Raw genomic sequence first — 19,927 nt, forward strand, 5'->3', positions numbered from 1 at the left:
AAAAGAGAGAGATTTGCTGTAAAGAAAGCAAAGCTTGAAAGCTGGATTAGGAAAGAAAATACCACTTGTGAGCTCATTTTAATTAAGAGATCATACGTCCACTGGAACTCAACCAACAGCATTTATCATAGTCTAAGTGGTCCTAACTGTCGCTTCTTCAGATACCGTACAGCTGCCATCTTGGATTGGGTCTGCTTCCTTGTATCAGAGCAGAACATTATAATATCACAGTTCAGTCGATGGAACAAGGCCCAGGAATGACAGGAAAAAGTGAAATCCAAGCAGCTTTTAGTCCAGAAGCCCAGCCCCTCTCACACTCAGCACTTCATTGATAAACCATCCCTCTACCCGGCTTCGGTAACTGGCAGACAATGAAGGGACCGTAACACAGCTTACACTAAAATCTTTGTCTAAAGGCAGCTCCTATAAACAGCGGGGTAATAGCATGATTCATCCATGAGCTCATTCCTGAATCTGTCTCTGTGTGGAAATATGCTTGGTGTGAGGAAAGAAACACAATTTGTGAATGTGCAATTTTCCACAACGAAAAGAGATGTCTTTTGGGAAAATGGGTGGGGAGGAAGGGGGGGATGGGCTGGGAGCCAGGCAGGCAGCATTTAGGCTTAGAGGCCCTCTCTAAAAATAGAAGAAGCTGTTCTCTGTGTCACCAAATAATCAACTCAGGAAATGGACCCAAGAGGATGACCTCATCTGAAATGCCCCAATGCCAAAAAGCTAAGGACATAAACACCATGTGGAAGCTGCTATTTTAAAACACGCCCCCTGAGATACCTTGTGCTCCACTGGGACGCCATTTTCTTCATCACATGGTCTCTGATACATTTATAATAAAACTAACCCAGTGACTTTCAATCAGGTGTGGTTATCTGAATGGGTCTGTACCCACACACGTCTCAGAAACTGTTTTTTGCTGAAATCACTAGCTTGGTTATTTTACATAGCCTCGAATCACAGGTTAACTGGGTTCATTCCTAATTCCTTTTGTTTGGATCCGTACATACAGAAATGCTTACTGATGTCCATATGTTTCAGGAAATAAGAACGTGTGGGCACCCACGTCACTCCCGTTATGCACAGTCCTGGGGCTGGTCCTCAATACAATGCCTGCATCTCCCCCTCAGCAGTGGGTTGTTATCCGAAAGCTTATGAGTCGGTCCTCTGGAACTCAGAATGCACTTCCCACTGACACGATGTTATGAATGGCCATTAGCCCACACAATGCCCTTTTGGCCTACAATGTAACTGCACTAGCCCAAGAGTACCATCAAGAGCTGTGGTTGCAGGAGTAGCAGGTCAGAGGGGGTAAGAGGGCGAAGAAATAAAAGAGAAAGTTGGGCTTGTCTCGTGGTTTCCCGGTTTGGGGCTGACCCTCCATAACATTTTAAAAGAGGTCAAGTTTGCCTTATTTCCACCTCCCTCTCTGAGCCTCCTTTTCCTTCTCAGGATCCTTCCTTCCAAGCTGTTCCTATTTTTTCACAATTTCCTCTCGCGCTCTCTACTTCTGAACTCATAGATTCCTTTACAGCTCCCAGATTTTCGACTCCTGGTCCCATGGTGATGGCGCGGCAGCCCAGAGGATGATGGGGTGAGGGCCGAGAGCCGGAGAAGGCTCAGTGGTCTTAGAGGTGTGGATGAGCTGTTGATCAAGTGGGGTTTGCCTACTTAGGAAAGTCGAGCATCTTGCTTGCAATTCATTTCGTAAGTGGAGGGTCGCCAAGCCAAACCACAAATCCACGCTAGAAAAGAGAAGGCAATGACTAATGTGGATAAAAGGCAACGAGGCTCAGACAGGCCTTGGCAACTGGTTGAGAGAAGAGGAGCTGGTTTAAGGCTGGGACTCTTCCCAGAAAATGGCATAATTTACAAGCTTAATCTGAGAAGAGTGTTTACAGCTATGGAAGGTTTGATGTTTCAGTTATAGTGAAAAAGGCAGGCAACATCTGTTCCTCTTCTCAGCAACCAGCTTCTAATCGCTTGTTTTGAAAGGTGGGGTTTGGCAGGGCCTCTTAGCACTAGCAAGAAAGATCAAAACAAGACAATCATCTTGTCATATTCCCTATAAGCCCATGCACTAGGGGGGGAAAAAAGACTGGAAGGAAATAGACCAACATGTTAATGATGCCTTTGAGGCGAGACTCAGTAATTTTTAGTCTTCCTTTTATTTTTATGTACTTTCCAGATTTTTAAAAATAAGCATGTACCATTGAGGAAAACAACGTAAAGACCAAGTAAAAAAGCAGAGCTGCAGATGAATCCCTTTTGTTTGTAGAAACACTCACTGGCTACCTCACCATGAACAGGATTGAGATTTGCCATGTCACCTAGAAAGACTGATCAAGTGGCTCTGTGACCAGACAAACATGTGACCAAAGTTAACATTTAATGAGTATCTACTAACAGGCTGGCAGGGTGATCAGAGTGTTCATACCTAATTTTCTAGTTAATGTTCTCAGAATTCTGAGGTTGACATTATAGCCGATTTTATAGGTGAGTAAGCCTGGGACCAGAAAGGTTAGTTAATTTGCTGGGACCAGGATCCTGTCCGAGCCAGCTCTCTCCCATGCCGATGGCTCCCTGGCTTCAGGGATGGATAAGGACTGTGGTTTCACTGATGGGGCCATGGGGGACAGAGGGGACATGAGTGGGCTTCTCATTCCCACTCCCGCTTTTCTGGAATAACTCTGATGTTAGGGGTTTTATTGACTGGTGTTCTGTGTAAACCTGTGTTAGAAGAACGGTTTTTTTCAGCGAAAAAAGAAAAAGTCTGCAAACCACAGGACTAGACAGTCTCCGAGTTCCTTCTAGCTCTAAAAGTCTATCTTCGGAGCTAAAGAGTGCCCCCTGTCAATGAGCTCACATGAACGGGCGTTAGCTGGCAAATGGTCCGTGCCGGATGTCCTTTAATGAATTAGCTGGGAGACACCCCGAGGAGAAGTTGCGATGCCCTTACGTCCAGGAAGGACTTCCACGCCCGCGGAAGTGGCTTCTGCTCATCGAGGTCAGCCAGTAGGCCTGCTGTTTTGAAAGGCAATCCATCCCTGGTAATGATTCGTGGGACTGTGGGCTCAAGTGCTGGTTATCTGACAGGAGTGAGCACAGCCTGTAGCTCGTCTTCAATCTAAGCGTGCCAGTAAATCCCGTCATCTTCCCAACGCGTGCACCTGAGCACAGACGGCCACGCTGGGCCACAGAAAGGGCAGGGCAGCGAGGACCAGGTTGTGCACGTGCATGCGCGTGGGTGGTGGTGAGAAGGACCAAGGCAGAGGCTTCGGTTCACCCCCCAGACGTGGAGAGGGGCTCCAGTGATGGGATGAAGGTCCCCCTGCCCAGCACTGACCTGGGAAAACGGCCCTCTAACGCTACGCTAGATTCAATCCAAAGTGTGTCCCTTGCCATAAGCGAAAGCAGGAAACGTGAAAGGAAAATCACGTGTTGCTCTGCTCAAAGTGGGGCTGTTACTTACACTGTGATCACATGATGCCGGTTCTGAGACGTTCCGGCGACCTGAGTTGACTGAGGGCCGGGTAAGCCAGCCGCTGAAAGCCAGGGAACTCCGAGGTTGGCAGAGACCGTAGAAGCCAGGCGTGACCTCCGCAAAAGGCCTCGGCGCTCTGGGGTTTAACATGCAGGGTGCAGCATCTGTGAGCGACTCTGAAGGAGCACCGCGTGCCTGGCTGGTGGTGCCGTCCAGGCTGTGAGGCGGATGTGGGAGAGACACCTGGCGGGGCAGGTAGGGCTAGGGGACCTTGATGGGGCTCGGCACCTGCACGCGGGTGCAGCTGGAAGCCCTCTGTTGTCGTCACCGGGCTTAGCAACTTTCACTGCGGGTGTGACAGTGACTCGCAGGGAAGCAGGGTTCTGAGGTCCATGTCAGAGCATCCTTGTCCCCGTCCAGGCCCTTCCTTCTGACTGTCCAGCACCATGTCTATGGAGATGCCGCAGGGACGAGGTACCGGGCTGAGGGCTCCTGGGAAACAGCCCTTGCTCCTGCTGATGCAGAGGGTGTGGCCGTCATTTGCCGGGGCAGTGATGTATCTTCATAAAACTAGCCACTTTTAATAGCCTGGGGACAGTCCTCAGAAACACCACTTCTACTTGTTCATTCAACAAGCATCACAGGAAGGAGTACTGTGCACTGAGCACTGTGGAGACGGCTGTTGGACTAAGACAGAGTCACACCCTCAGGGGGGTGAGGACAAGCTACGAAGAGGTCAAATACCTGTGTGAGCGCTATGACAGGCCTAAGCAAAGGCCCCACAGAACATGAGTGGACTCCTGCGGGGCCTGGGAGGGGGGCGGTAGGACCTGGGGAGGGATGCCTGAGCAAGCGTCCTGGAGGAGAGGTCTGGGTTTGGTCCCGGCTGGAGGGCTGTAGGTTGGTGGTGCTGCTTGTGGCTGAGCTCAGAGTCCTGGGGTTTAGTTATCCGTGGAGTCTGATTAGAACGTGTCTCCTTTCAGGGAAGCATGGTGTGGGGAGGGAGGGGACCCTCTGAGGACCCTTCCTATGGCTCCTCGCCTCCCGGAGGTCTCCCTCCCAGGGCTGATGCTGGGCTGGGGGTTGGAGTCCCTTGGTGGCCTCCCCAGGTCCAGTTCGGGGGCAGGTGGATTCTGCAGGGAGTCACAATGGCGGAGGCCAAGGCTGGCTCACAAGTCCCAGGAAGGCTGAAAACTGCATTTCCCATACCCCCGCGGGTGACTCCGGTTCTGGCATGGGAACACTCGGTGAAGCCGGGAGACAGAGGTGAGTAACACACGGGGAGATCAGGGCGTCCGTCGGGCATCAGCAGCGTTTCCACAGGAGGAGCCCCGGACTGGGCTGCATGTTTGTCCTGGCTGCACGGCCTCCCACTGGGTTGTTCCTGGGCGTCTATACTGGTTTCTCTGTCATTCCTGGACATTCTGTGAATCATCCTAACTCCACTCCCTCCCACCCCAACCGTCAGCGATGATCCTGCTGTCTGAGTGTACCCGACCCTGCGCTCTGCCCCTCCATTCCCATCACCGCCCCTGTGGGTTCAGGCAACAGGCACGACTCTGAAATCCTAAAGTGAAAGAGCGGGGACAATGGACAGTGATTAGAAGCATCTTATTTCATCTAATGGAAGACTTCCTGAAGTGCTGTGCGTGAGCAAACTCTGCAGATCCAATGCTATTTGAAGAAATAAAATAAGAAAGCATATCAAGAAAGAAACAGGGCTTCCCTGGTGGCGCAGTGGTTGAGAGTCCGCCTGCCGATGCAGGGGACGCGGGTTCGTGCCCCGGTCCGCGAAGATCCCACATGCCGCGGAGCGGCTGGGCCCGTGAGCCATGGCCGCTGAGCCTGCGCGTCCGGAGCCTGTGCTCCCCAACGGGAGGGGCCACAACAGTGAGAGGCCCGCGTACCGCAAAAAAAAAAAAAAAAATAGAAACAAAGCTCTTAATCGTCAAAAGCCCTGTCATCAAGCCTTTTGTAAAGTGAAGACATATCTGGTGCTGCAAATAATAATCCTCTAATGTAACTGTTCGGCACAGTTTCTCAAATAGAAGCCTTTTGTATGCATAGTATAAAGACAGTAGAAGACCCTTACCTGTCCCGGAACTGCTTCCTGGTGGGCCTGTGGGGTGACCTGGGCGTGGCTGGGAAGGTCTGGGGAGACGTGAGCCAGCAGCCCATCAAGGTCGCGAGCCAGTGACGCCCACACACGGCCCGGGTGTCTGCACGGTGTCGACACCTGGAGAACGTGCCTACCCTCCCTGCCCCGCACCCCACCATATGCCTTCCTGTTCTACAGCTGACAAATACCCACGTGGGAGAATTACACAGATGACTTTCCACCCAAGACTCCACCCAGAGATGCCTGGGGTTTGCGCAGGAGGAGCCCAGGCTGCAGTGTAAATGGGCACCCTCCAAAGCCACCACCCGGCACCATGGCCACCGGGTCCCCAGGAGGGGGTCTTCCTGCGGCACATGACAGAGCTCCGCGTCACCCAGTGCACATCTGTCAGCCAGTGAAGCCCGCGTGTCACTGGTCCTGAGCCAGCAAGCCCAGCCCCAGAGCAGTGACGCTGCAGGGAATCCACTGGGCATTAGTGCTTTCGGGATGGCCTCTGGGGGGGTCAGCTGGCCCCAAAGCAGCGCCTGCAGCCAGCCTGCCTGCCCTACCTCCTCCCTCTGCTGCTGCAGCCATGCTTCCCTCTGCCCCAGACTCTGCACCTGTAAAATGATAACTGGAGAATCTGCCTTCTGAGGTTGTTGTGGAAATTAAATGAGCAAATGTTTATAAAGCTCTCAGAACAGTGCCTGGAACACTGGAAGCATTATTTACCTTTCAGCTTATGTTATTACCTGCATTTGCTATGTTCACGCAATATTTGACTACACAATCAGCTCATCCTAAGGAAGTACGCTCTTTTCTCAGATAGCTGTACCTGTAAATCAGGGCAGGGAAGAACAGTGTGGAGACTGCTGTAGTTGGTAAGCAATCAGAGGGGTCTGCTTCAAGCAGAAGCTCTGGAAATCACTTTGTGAATAAGCCTATTGTCAGCTTTGATAAGTCTGGTAGCGTGCAAAATGACCCCAAACCTTTCACACTGCTCTCAACTCTGGGTTGCGTTCGTACCTATCCTTTCAGCCCATACCAGGATAGAACGCACCAAATAAGACTGCAGAACGCCACTAGGTCTGTACATTTAAAAACCTGCATAGAGAATAATTATTCAGATGTGAGGTCTAAAAGCAGCTGATGGTTGGTGGATGGGGAACGTGAACAGTACGTTTCATTCATAAACTCCTTGTTCAGCCAGACTTACAGCTTCCACGTTGGCAAAGCAGACGAGGATGCGAACACAGAGGCAAGCATTCTGAGCTGGCAGGATCTTTGGAGAGTGTAGTCAAACCTCCCCATTGGACAGCGAGGCAACTGACACCCCAGGGAAGGCTTGGTGGTGGGGTCTGTGACAGTGACGTCCCAGGACCAGGCCTCTCAGCACAGCTCCCTTCTTTCTGTCCCCACTCCTTCCCCCTCCCCTCACTACACAGGCCTGAACCCTGCAGTGTCCTCAGCAATGGGATTACAGCTGGAATGGCGCCTTATGGAATTCTCTCAACAGGTCAGGCATTATAGAGACCCTGCCCGGAAGTTCATGAGCCAGAGTGGCCTCGAACATCCTTGGGAGTCAATGCTGAGGCTGGAATATCCTTCCCACCTCTCTGACACCTCACACTTGCAATCTAGCTGAAGCACCACCTTCTGTGGGGGGCACTCCCCGATCCCTCTGTCCGAATTCACCCAACTCTTCCCTCTGTGCTCCAGCTGTACATTGGGCAGGACTCAACTGTTTGCTCTTTGGCTTGACGGTTAGTTTGTTTACCCGCTTGTTTCTGTCTCCTACCATTAGACGGTGAGCTCTATGGGAAAAGAGGCATTTTCTTGTTCACCACTGTATCCCTGGATACTGTCTAGAACACAGTAGGTTCAACAGAGTTCGTGCGGTGAATGAATGAAGTCTGCTGTGCAGTGTTAGCACCTGAATGTCTACATGGAAGGCGGGCAGGGATGGCAATGTACTTGGAGGTGTAGGCGGGGCTGAAGAGACTTTACAGAGCAAACATCTGGCTCTTACTGAAGATTGTAGATTTATTGTAAACGTGGATGTTGATAAAGATTTGGGGGCAAAGCACTCTCTAGCGCCTCTTTGGGGCTCCCCAGTTGTCTTGGTCTGGCAGTTCACATGTCTGGCTTCCTTGTTCAATAATAAGCTCCTGGAGAACAGGTCTTACTCACCCCTGCACCCTCCCAGCCTCCAGGAGGGCCTCACACTCACTAGGGGCAGAAGAAATGACCAAATGCATGAATGCAAGAATGAATGGATGGATGGTAAAACCTCTCCTAACACTGTCCTGTCCGCTTTGGTCACCTGATGTTGGGAGCCAAAATAAGTATTCAGTTCAGTTTAAAGCCAAGTACAAAGCTTTGGGGTCAGGGTGGCGGGGAGGGTGAACCAAGATATGAGGGCAGGACTTGGGAAGCTCCAGCACAGCACAAGAAGCCAGAAAACAAAACCGGAAAGAGATAAGGCCATCCTGATAGATGCTTTCCATGTAAGGGAGGTTCAAGTACACAGTGGATGAACTTTTGAGTTTCCTGTTTTTAAAACTTTCTTACGGTGAAGTTGGAACTGTACATTGTCCCCTTCAGCGGGGGGTTTGTGCTTATCTGGAATAATCCGGCACATGTGGCCTAGTCCACACGCGTGTGTAAGGACAACGGAAACACGGGAGCTGGAAACCACAATGTCAGCAGGCCAGGGTGGCCGGAGTCCTGAGCTCTGGCGCTGCTGGGTTTGCGGTCAGTGTGTGTCTCATCCCCCCGTGGCCCCAGAGGCCTGAGCTATGATGCACGGAGGCCATACCATGTCGTCTCTAGAGCCCTTTCCAGCCCTGAAATTCTAAGACTCACGTCCTGGCCACAGAGAGAACTTGAGCATAAAAGCAAAGGAATTTTCCACAGTGGAAAGGCATTAGCTACTATGTACACAGACTATCTTACTTTAAAATATATATGTGTATAATTTACTAGGATAAATATTTTTTATTATTTGAACACAGCTGCTTCCCAATAATTAGTTTGAAAAACTCATAATTATGATGCGGCAGATATTCATAAATAGGATGTCTGCTCATTAAAAAAGTTTAAAAAGCAGAATGCTTTTCCTTTTACAGTTTTAAAATTGAAGTATAGTTCATTTACAATATTGTGTTACCTTCAGGTATACAGCAAAGTGATTCAGTTATATATATATATATATATATATATATATATATATATATATATATATATATATATATTCTTTTCCCGATTCTTTTCCATTATAGGTTATTAGAAGACGTTGAACATAGTTCCCTGTGCTATACAGTAGGTCTTTGTTGTTTATCTATTTGATATGTAAGAAGAATGCTTCTTAACCCTGCCACTAATTTACAATATTTTGAATTCTGTTCAGAGTTTCTTTTGTGAGAACTTAAGGAGGATATGCTGCAGAAACAGGCATGCTCTTTTCTCTGTTAGGTATTATGAAGGACCCGATTATGTGTTTTGTTACAGAAAATTAACCCTTCTGCACCATGGTTTCCTCATCTACAAAATTTGAAGAATTAGCGTGTTTGAGTTTATTCATGTCTAGGATGTAAAAGGTTACGTCCTGTGATCCCACACCCTGGTTTTGCTTCTCTATCTGAGCCATCGGGCAGAATAGCTGACACATCCTGTGATATATCCTCCTGAAACCCACGAGGGCTTCCCAGCTGTGGGGAGGAGACCTGGGCTCTGACAGGCCGCACTTCCCCGCATCCTGGCTGCCAGCTAGCACTTCCCTGAGGTGTTCAAAATGTGAGGGCCACTTATTTCCACAGGGATGTCAAACAGAGATACTCTGGGTGATCTCTTCCCAGGTAATTTTACTTACAACGCATCCCTATGGGCTTTGCATAAAATGCAGTGATCTCCAAATTAACGGCACAGGTAGTAACCTTCCATCCTCGTTCTAGAGAGGACCAAGCACAGGCTCACAGAAGGTAAGTGATTTGCCCAAGTGAAAAACTGTAAGTCTCTAAGTTCTCCACACGAAGCCCCGCATTTCTTTTGCTATAAGAAATCCGGGTACCCCACCTGCCTCTGTGTGCCAGGCGCTGTGCTGCATCCCAGGCACCCAGCGAGCCTCAGTTAACTTCTGGGAGGCGGTTATCATAAAAGCCCCACTGCACAGACGGGTTTCTGTGGATACAGAGTTTGTCTCACCTGTTGGCCAGAGAGAGTCACGGGAAGCCCTAGGCTGGACAGACTCAGGTTCAAATTCCCATTCTGACAAAATATATAAAGAACTCATACAATCCAACCACACACACACAAAAAAAAACCTGATTAAAATGGGCAGAGGATATGAATAGACATTTTTCCAAAGACATACAGATGGCCAACAGGCACATGAAAATGTGCTCAACGTCACTAATTACTAGGGAAATGCAAATCAAAAGCAAAATGAGATATCACCTCATACCTGTTAGAACAGCTATTATCAAAAATACACGGAATAACAAATGTTGGAGAGGATTGGAGAAAAGAGAACCCTTGCCTTTTCCACTGTTGGTGGGAATGTAAACTGGTGCAGCCACCATGGAAAACTGTATGGAGGTTCCTAAAAATATTAAGAATAGAACTACCATATGACCCAGCAATTACACTTCTGGGTATTATCTGAAGAACATGAAAATGTTAATTCAAAAAGATATATGCACTCCTATGTTCACTGCAGCATTACTTACAATAGCCAAGATATGGAAGCAACCTAAATGTCCAATGATGGACGAACGGATAAAGACGTGGCACCTATATGCGCGTACGCGCACACACGAATACTATTCAGTCACAAAAAACCCTGTGATTTGTGACAACATGAACCTTGAAGTTATTATGCCAAGTGAAATAAGTCAGATGGAGAGAGACAAATATCATATGACTTCACTCATATGTGGAATCAAAACGAAACAAAACAAAACAAATGAACAAACAAAATAAAACAAAAACAAACTCCTAGCTACAGAGATCAGACTAGTGGTTGCCAGAGGAGGAGGTGGCTGGGGGGTGATGGAAATGGGTAAAGGGGGTGAAATGGATGGATGGTGACTAGACTCATGGGGGTGATCACTCAGAGATTGAACTGAAATGCTGCACAACTGCAATTTATTTTTTAAAAATTCCCATTCTGGCCCAAAGTTGATGTTTGGGACGTTAAGTCTTGAGGATCAGTGGTTTTATCTATAAAATGGAGATAGGCACTTGGACACCATAGTGAGGGGACCCCAGGACTTGGAAATAAGATCATCTTTCAAGAATGAAACTAACACGAACACTTCAAAGATGAAAATATGGAGGAGCCAGATTGTGTTAAAGAAACAGAATGAGTCCTTGGATAGGAAGACTTGGCAGTCACCTGACTGAATACTCTTAGCCATTATTAAAGGTGGTTATTAATCATATGTGAAATTTTGATGTGTCTTCCCTCTTGGTTGTAAGTTCCAGGAGGGCAGGAACCAGATCCATCTTTCCCTACCTTTACCTCCAGGACCTAGTCACACAGTAAGCCCTCAATAAATGAATACATGGAACATAGCTAAGGACAGAATACGTTCATCAGAAAGGTGGGCACAGAAAGCCCGGAAAAATAAGGCTGGCATCACAGTGTCCAGGCAGGTCCTCGCTGTGAGAAGATGTACTTGCAGACAGACTGATGATTCAGATCTCCTGGAAGTGCACTTACAGGCTAGTCACACTCAAACATTCTGAGCCCTGGGGCCATTACTTGTAATTAGATCAATGAACTGGCCTTCTGGGTCACACATATGTCTGTGAGCTGGTACAAACTACTGACCCAAGAAATAAGCCTGCTCTCAGGGGTGGCCAGACCCAGGACCACAGCAGGTTGAAAAGATAAAGAAAACCTTTCTTTTTTCCCCCTCTACTCAGTAGAGTAGAAGTCTCTTAAGGGCAGCCCGCTGGCCACACCCAGATGGTCCTACAAACCTCAGAGCTGCAGGATTTGCTGTTACATGTTTTAGAGCACCTACTTTGCAGGGTTGTCGTGAGAATGCAGATAATGAAGAGGACTGGCACAAAGTAAGTGCTCAATAAACAGTAAGATTATTATTGCTTTTTAAGGCACACATCTAATAAATGACTGAGTCAGCATTCCATGAATAAAGATGCCCGATGTTCTGTCCCATGGAGCTTACAGTGTAGAGTAAAAATAAGGACCATGGTGAGTTTAACAGGCTGAAAGTCTGACAGGTCTGCAGGGGGGAAGGGAAAGTCATGGTGAACGGGGATGACCAGGCAGAGCCCATGGAAGGTGGTGGGAGAGGAATAAATGGCAGTGTTCGGGTGTCATTGTTGCAATGACCAGAGGGCAACACCAGCATTTAGTTTGCAGAAACCAGAGCTGACATCTCACAATGCTTCCGGCATCCTACGCAGGGAACCATCCTGCCCTAAATACCAGCAGCTCCCTGACCACAAATAGCGGATGCAGTGACCAGGTGAGGGGGCAAAGGAGTCAGATTCAGATGGAGAAACAGCACAGAGTTCGGGGATGTGGAATGAGGAGGGGGGGCTTTGCCAGGTCAGAGCCTCACTTACTTCTTTTTAGAACAAAGAAGGGGCTTGTTGACCTACAGCAGTGTGCAGTCCTCCGGCCTGTGGCGAATCACACAGGTCTGCTCCTGATACCACGTTGCTTTGTGTGGCTTGCTGGTCAGTGTACAGCCGCAAGCCCACAACGCAAGGAGGCAGGATGGCCATGTGGTTTGTCTGATTCCTTTCCTGAGCTGCCTTTCTCCAAAAGTCGATGAGGCCCTGAGAGATGGGTGGGCCCCAGATTGCTCTTGCTTTACAGAATTGTACGAAGTGACAAAATGCACGTTTAGAAACAGCAGGCAAATGGTAAGGGCACACATGCGCGCGCACACACACACACCAATAACAGGGAAGCTTCCTGGCTGAAAAGAAAGTGGAACTTCTTTTTCTTTCAAGTTTACAAATACCAAATTTGCAGTGTCAAAGCAAAACAAGTCCTTTGAAATGGAAAGGGTGGTCACATTATACACATGGTGTCCGAAGTTTTCACCCAGAGAACCACAAAGCAAGCGTGCATATACATACCCAACTTGGGCACTGTCGCGGTACGGCAGCACTGAAAATATACTACAGAAGGATCTTCTGCCACTGATAAGGACTATTCTAAAAAAAAAAAAAAAGAACAAATAACAAACACACTAAATGCAAAGTCTCAAATAAATTTAAAAAATCTATAGCAATTAAGCATTCACAGAATTCACAGCAGTATTTGCACCCTCCCGCCACCTCCTCTGACAGATGGTATTCTGCTCCCCTTGCAAAATGCAACCTCAGCGCAGCACAATTACCCGGCCTCTCCTCATCCGAATTTTAACATGGTGAGACTGGCGAGGGTCTCCAAGGAGCACATGTGAATCCATTCTCTGGTGAGAGAGGCTGGCTGTGGGCCGCATGTATTATACAAGACGGAGCAGACGGAGCTATGGGTCCGGGGTGCCCAATGCTGGGTGAACCGTCATGCCACATTTAAACAATCAATTTCTACTTTGCAGTAAACAATGCAAGAGCAATAGTGCCAGAAACCATGAGCAGGAAAGACACTCAGATGCCACTGTGATCATTAGGGTTTTTCATATGCTGGCAGCGTGTTAGGTTCTGAGAATAAACCGAGGGGAAAATTACATAATCAGTCTTAGCCTCCATTCCTGCTATAAAGATACTACTGGAAACAGTTCTCCATGACGCTCTTATGCAATCAAAGGCACTTAAGAAAACGTTAAAAAAAAACCTCTCAAAAGTACTTATCTTGGCATCTGAGAATAACTTGCCAAAGAGAACTGCTGATGAAAAATTGGAGAAAAAGTGGAGGAGATTAAAAACCAAGATCCTTTAGCACCACAGTAACACACATCAGATATGGAGCTGACTGACTTTTGTCATCTTTTCCCTCAATAATTATAAAAATAAAACCAGGGGAAAAAAGCAGTAGTACTAACAGCATCAAGGTTTGGGTATTCTGACCTTGTGTTAAAACTATGATATTAAATTGCTTACATGCTCAGGATTAAGTCAGCTTCTCTGGCAGGCAAACCAGGCCCTTTGTTTTCTGGCTCTTTCTGGCTCTCTGGTCTCAACACACATGATATTTGTCTCTGCATTTTATCACTCATCCATGCTAAAGTACTTGCAGTACCCCACCTTTAAAAAAGTTTTTTCATAAGGTCCCTGGTGGGGACTTTTCTTTTTGGCTGTGTGGCATGCATGCAGGATCCTAGTTCCCTGACCAGGGATTGAACCCGTGCCCCCTGCAGTGGAAGCATGGCGTCTTAACCACTGGACAGTCAGGGAAGTCCCCACCCATACCTTAAAAAAAAACCTGTTGTTTCATATCTCTGTCCTTTGCATGCTATTTCTTCTGACTGTTGTGTCTTACTAGGTACGCTGGATGAACTCCTATTTAATCTTCAAAACCCAGCTCACGAGTCACCTCCCCAGGAAGCATTTCCTCCCCTTTCACTGAGTTACTCATTCTCTTTAGGGTGCTGCCTCTACTCCTTATTTCCACTTCCAGGAGCACCCTGATCACAAAGTGCTGCTAAACATTTGCTGCTCTCTTCTAGAGGACGAGTTGAGGGTTTCGTACACGGAAGCCCCTCCAGAAACACAGTCTGGGCAAGGTCGGGCTTCAGAGCAGCACCTGAGTGTCCATCCCTGGGAAGGCAGGACCAAAGCTACATTCCCAGCTTCAAATACCAGCTCTGTCACCTTTGTATAACCTCAAGCAGCCCACTAATTCTTTAGTTTCCTCATCTAAAACAATGGGATAAAATGAGTAGATCTCTTATTGGAATGTTGTAAAGAGCAAGTGAGTCCCTATATGGGAGAGCCCCCAGGACAGTGCCAATAATACACGCTCAATAAATATTCATGATTTTTTACTGGGAACTGCCTTCTTGGGTCGAGGTAAGTTTTCCCACCAGAGTCTGTGGATTCAGAACCTCTTCAGACCTCTGTGCTAAAATACACAGGCCTGCTAAGGTGAAAGGTCGAGAAAGGACAGCTGAAGGCCGACACGTGTGGCCTGTCACAAAGGTGTAACACGTACACAGAGGCTCTGCTTCCAACCCTTTGGCCCTGTGCTGACAGTGTCTGACCAGGCAACGTCTAACGCCATCCGGGATCCTTAAGTGTTCTCTCTTATGCCAAAAACTGGCTTCTTGTTCTATTCCCAGAACCCTGCGGAGTCTCTGTTGGCTGTGGGAAGTTTTGATCACGTCCAGGTAGAATATTCTATTATAGCAATGATATTCACTTAAAGACATTAAAAACATGCAAAGAACTTCGAAAGTCAGAGCAAAGAAAATCACAGTTGCAACAATGGTGGGTGAGCACACTGATACATGAACACAGCTCAGGAGCGTCCACCAGCCAGGGGTGCATGTTGGGTACTGGACGCACATGTGGAGACGTATTCTCAAATTCTGTATTTCATTCCCTCTGTGCTCAAGAAGCAAGAGAGAGCATACTTTAAAATGCTGGTATTGTGGTTTCAATCGTGTTCCCCCAAAATACGTATTGAAGTCCTAATCTCTAGAATGTGTGGATGTGGCCTTATTTGGAAATAGGGTCATTGTGGATGTGATCACTTAGGAAGAGGCCATAATATATTAGGGTGGGCCTTAGATCCAATGACTGGATTTCATAAGGAGAGAGATTTGGAGATTTCTAGAAGAATACAGAGAGAAGAAGGCCACGTGGTGACAGAGGCAGGCATTGGAGTTACTCTTCTCAGCAAGACTGCCAACGCCGCCACCACTTCCACGACCACTTCCATTACTGCTAATGTTACTATGACGACAGTGCAGGCCTCCACTGCCTGCTAAGGTGTACCTTATCCTACAATCCAGGGAGGGGTGGAAGATTCCTGAGAAACAAGTTATAGGATCTTCCTCTCCTCCTCCCTTCCTTCCACAAATATTTTTGGAGCACCCACTCATGCCAGACATGGTGCTAGGTGCTGGGGACCCGCTGATGCATGACACAGACAAGGGCTCATCCTCACAAAGCTTATGGTGTTGGGTGGGAGGTAGTTATGCAGGGGTGTCAGTTCTCTGACTGGGGACTAGAGGGCGCTAGCGCACATCGGAGGGACAGTTAATCTAGCTTGAGGGAAGCTAGGTGGGCTTCCTGGAGGAAGTGATGGCTAAACTGAGACCTTAGGGAGAAGGGACAACAGGCTACAAGGAGAAGATACGTTGGCAGAGGGATTGGTATGAGTCAAGGCTGGGAGGAGGAGTGGAAGGCCTATTTGAGGAACACAGGTGCTGTAAAACTCTTCACTGACTTCCCTTGCCTAACCCATCAGGGTCTCCACTCCCCTCCATAAATCACTTTGACCAACACTCACAGCACACCCAAAGCTCAGGCTGGTAGGCTGCTCTCTAGAACACCCACACTGAGTCATATACTTGCTAAGATCAGGTCTGGATGCCCTCCACCTGTTTCTGCCAGTTGTATTTGTTAGTTATACTTTGTTCATTAAAGATTGCACAAACGAATGACATATGAAAATCAAAAAAAGGAGAAACACTGTTTCTATAAAAAATAACACAGTGCTTTAAAATATTTTCAAACAAGGCAAATCACTAAAAACAAAAACAAAAAAACCCCTGCAGTTGAAATAGGTATGGGCAAGACGTCTATAAAAGATAAGAAAGAATTGTAAAAATCCAAAAGGATTCTACACTTAGTTTCTTGGGTCACTTTAAAGGAGTTCCATCTGGACATGGAAGCAACAGGTGGGAACGATGATAGCGTGAGGTCAGTGACACAGACAGAGTCTGCTCCGTGAGCCCCAAAGGCAAAGAGAGACCTGGCATCACAAACCTGTGGAATGGGCGATCGCCAACATGCCTGAAATGAAAGTGTGGGGTTTGAACTACGTATGTCATTTCTGTGGGTATTTTTTCCAGCATTTACTAACCTCTTCCTTTGACCGAGCGATTACTGTAAATAATTCAGCAGATCTGGACCTGGGGCTCAGGGGGCCAGGCATGGTTAGGATGGCGATGGTGACGGAGCCTCTGCTGGGTGAGTGCCCCCAAGGTGCAGTGAGGAGAGGGGACAGGGAGAGGACAGGCAGCAGAGCGCACGACTGCAGTGAGAGACTGAGGGAATGTGGCGTTTGCCAGGGCTGCCGTAACAAGGTGCCATGCACCTAGCTCTGTGGCAACGGCTCCCACAACAGAAATCAGTCATCTCAGGCTTCCAGAGGCCAAGGTGTGGAGGGCCAGGTTCTCTCCCTGAGGGCAGGACCTGTTCCTGGCACCTATCCCAGCTTCCGGGAGCTCCTTGGCTTAGAGAGCATAACCCCAGCCCTCACAAGGCCGCATGGCGTCTCCCCATGTGCATGTCTGTCTCCAAGTTTCCCCCTTTTATAGGGACACCAGTGATTAGATCAGGGGCCACCTTGCTCCAGCACAATCTCATCTTTTTTTTTTTTTTAACATCTTTATTGGAGTATAATTGCTTTAAAATAGTGTGTTAGTTTCTGCTTTATAACAAAATGAATCAGCTATACATATACATATATCCCCATATCCCCTCCCTCTTGCGTCTCCCTCCCACCCTCCCTATCCCACCCCTCTAGGTGGTCACAAAGCACCGAGCTGATCTCCCTGTGCTATGCGGCTGCTTCCCACTAGCTATCTATTTTACATTTGGTAGTGTATATATGTCCATGCCACTCTCTCACTTTGTCCCAGCTTACCCTTCCCCCTCCCCATGTCCTCAAGTCCATTCTCTATGTCTGCGCCTTTATCCCTGTCCCACCCCTAGGTTCTTCAGAACCTTTCTTTTTATTTCTTTTTATTTTTTTTTTAGATTCCATATATATGTGTTAGCATACAGTATTTGTTTTTCTCTTTCTGACTTACTCTGTATGACTGGACTCTAGGCCCATCCACCTCACTACAAATATCTCAATTTCGTTTCTTTTTATGGCTGAGTAATATTCCATTGTACATATGTGCCACATCTTCTTTATCCATTCATCTGTCGATGGACACTTAGGTTGCTTCCGTGTCCTGGCTACTGTAAATAGAGCTGCAATGGACACTGTGGTACATGACTCTTTTTGAATTATGGTTTTCTCAGGGTATATGCCCAGTAGTGGGATTGCTGGGTCGTATGGTAGTTCTATTTTTAGTTTTTTAAGGAACCTCCATACTGTTCTCCACAGTGGCTGTATCAATTTACATTCCCACCAACAGTGCAAGAGGGTTCCCTTTTCTCCACACCCTCCCCAGCATTTATTGTTTGTAGATTTTTGATGATGGCCATTCTGACTGGTGTGAGGTGATACCTCACTGTAGTTTTGATTTGCATTTCTCTAATGATTAGTGATGTTGAGCATCCTTTCATGTGTTTGTTGGCCATCTGTATATCTTCTTTGGAGAAATGTCTCTTTAGGTCTTCTGCCCATTTTTGCATTGGGTTGTTTGGTTTTCTGATATTGAGCTGCATGAGCTGCTTGTAAATTTTGGAGATAAATCCTTTATCAGTTGCTTCATTGGCAAATATTTTCTCCCATCCTGAGGGTTGTCTTTTCGTCTTGTTTATGGTCTCCTTTGCTGCAGCACAATCTCATCTTAACCAGTTAATTACATCTGCCACGACTCTATTTCCAAATAAGGTCTCATGATGAGGTACAGAGGGCTGGGGCTCAGCATAGAATTTTGAAGGGATACCATCCAGCCCATAGCAGGGAGGTAGGAAGGAGGAAAACAAGCTGAGCGTGGTGTCACCGAGGTTAGAAGTCCCCTCTGGAGCCCTCTCATCCTTGCTCTTCCAGGACAGCACTGGCCCTAAGTGTGTCCTAAGCGTGGCCCCAGCCCCGCCCATCTACTGGCCCTAATGATGGTTTTCTTCTCAAGACTGCTGTGGACCACTGGTGGGGACCAAGGTCTGGACTCCCCCCGGCTCCCAGGCCCTCTCGTCAAGCAGAGAGTCAAAACTGAACCACCAAGGGAAGGTTCTCTCCAACCTCTCAACCTTTTTTTTTCTGTGTCTCATTTTATTTCCTGTAAATCAAACTGGTTGAAAAGAAGCAACACGGATTCCCAGGCTGAGCACTTTTCTGCACAGTACATCGCACAGGAGAAGCCCCAAGCACAGGCGCTTATGACCGAAAATAATTTCTCTCAAAAGCCTCGTGCAGAGTCACAGAAAAAGCCAGCATGCCCTCCGTGCTCCTTAAAGAGGTACAGATAGTAAAACCGTAATAAACCCTGCATATGGACCCCGGGTCTACAGCCCAGGTCCTCCTTCCCCCTGTGGCACCAGGGAAGAAGCAGAGGACAGTCAATGGGGCAGTCATGTTTGAGAGCAGCTCTGGGGGCCACTTCGGTGACAGAACAGGCTGTGCCCAGGAGTCTCAGTGAGGTGTGGGGGTTATTGAGGCTCCTTCAAGTCTATCCACTCGCTGTCCTTCAGGACTGAGGTTTTGCTGACAATCGGTTAGGAACACCGATGATGATACTGACAAAGATGCTTCCCTGCCAGCCTCCTGCTGCTGGGGGGACGGAGGGTTCTAGTCTTTTAATAAAGAACAAAAGTTCTGGGGGTGGGGGGGTGGTTCCCTGGTGGCCTAGTGGTTAGGATTCTGGGCTTTCACTGCTGTGGCCTGGGTTCAATCCCTGGTCGGGGAACTGAGATCCTATAAGCCGCGTGGCACAGCCAAAAAGAAAAAAATAAAAGTTCTGGGAGTAGAAATGCGTGCTTGGGAAGAGGGAGGTGTTTCAGGGAACCTCACAGAAGATGCCTGACATCTATCGAGTTGCACGGAGAGAGAAAAGGCGATGACATGTTTCTTCTTTCTAGAAGGCCCGTCCAGAGCTGGTAACTAGCTGTTTTGTTTTTTGGAACGTGCCACTTCCTCCAACTCATTTTTCAAACTAAACTAAGCTGACAGATCGGAACTGATGAGATGACAAACGAGGTTGTAATTTAGTTATGACCCATTCGCCCAGTTCCCTCCAAACTTTTCAATACAAAAATGAAAGGTTACAACTTGACTTCAGTTACTGTACTTTTTTTTTTTTTTAACTATCTTACTTTACATAGTAGATAAAAGCTGCGGGAATCTTTCATATTTTTGTTTTTCCTACTGAGTTCACCCTTTAAAGAGACAGCCCTCGAGCTCGACGCTCTGTCCGTTATCTGAAATCTTTTTAAGTCTCTGAACACTCCTGTCAAGGGATGAGATAGACCAGTCCACTCACTGCAAAGAGCACTTCTCT

At 47.7% G+C, this 19,927-nt stretch overlaps 1 protein-coding gene across 1 annotated transcript in view; it reads right to left on the bottom strand.

Annotated features, from left to right (window-relative positions):
- CABLES1 (Cdk5 and Abl enzyme substrate 1) overlaps positions 1–19,927 on the bottom strand; it is a 107,851-nt gene that overhangs the window by 31,773 nt on the left and 56,151 nt on the right. Inside the window, exon 4 of the mRNA XM_030842562.2 lies at positions 12,714–12,791. Coding sequence (XP_030698422.1) covers positions 12,714–12,791 — 78 coding nt within the window. The remainder of the gene's footprint in view (positions 1–12,713; positions 12,792–19,927) is intronic.

The sequence above is a fragment of the Globicephala melas genome, chromosome 13, assembly GCF_963455315.2.
Source record: "Globicephala melas chromosome 13, mGloMel1.2, whole genome shotgun sequence".
Taxonomy (NCBI): Eukaryota; Metazoa; Chordata; class Mammalia; order Artiodactyla; family Delphinidae; genus Globicephala; species Globicephala melas.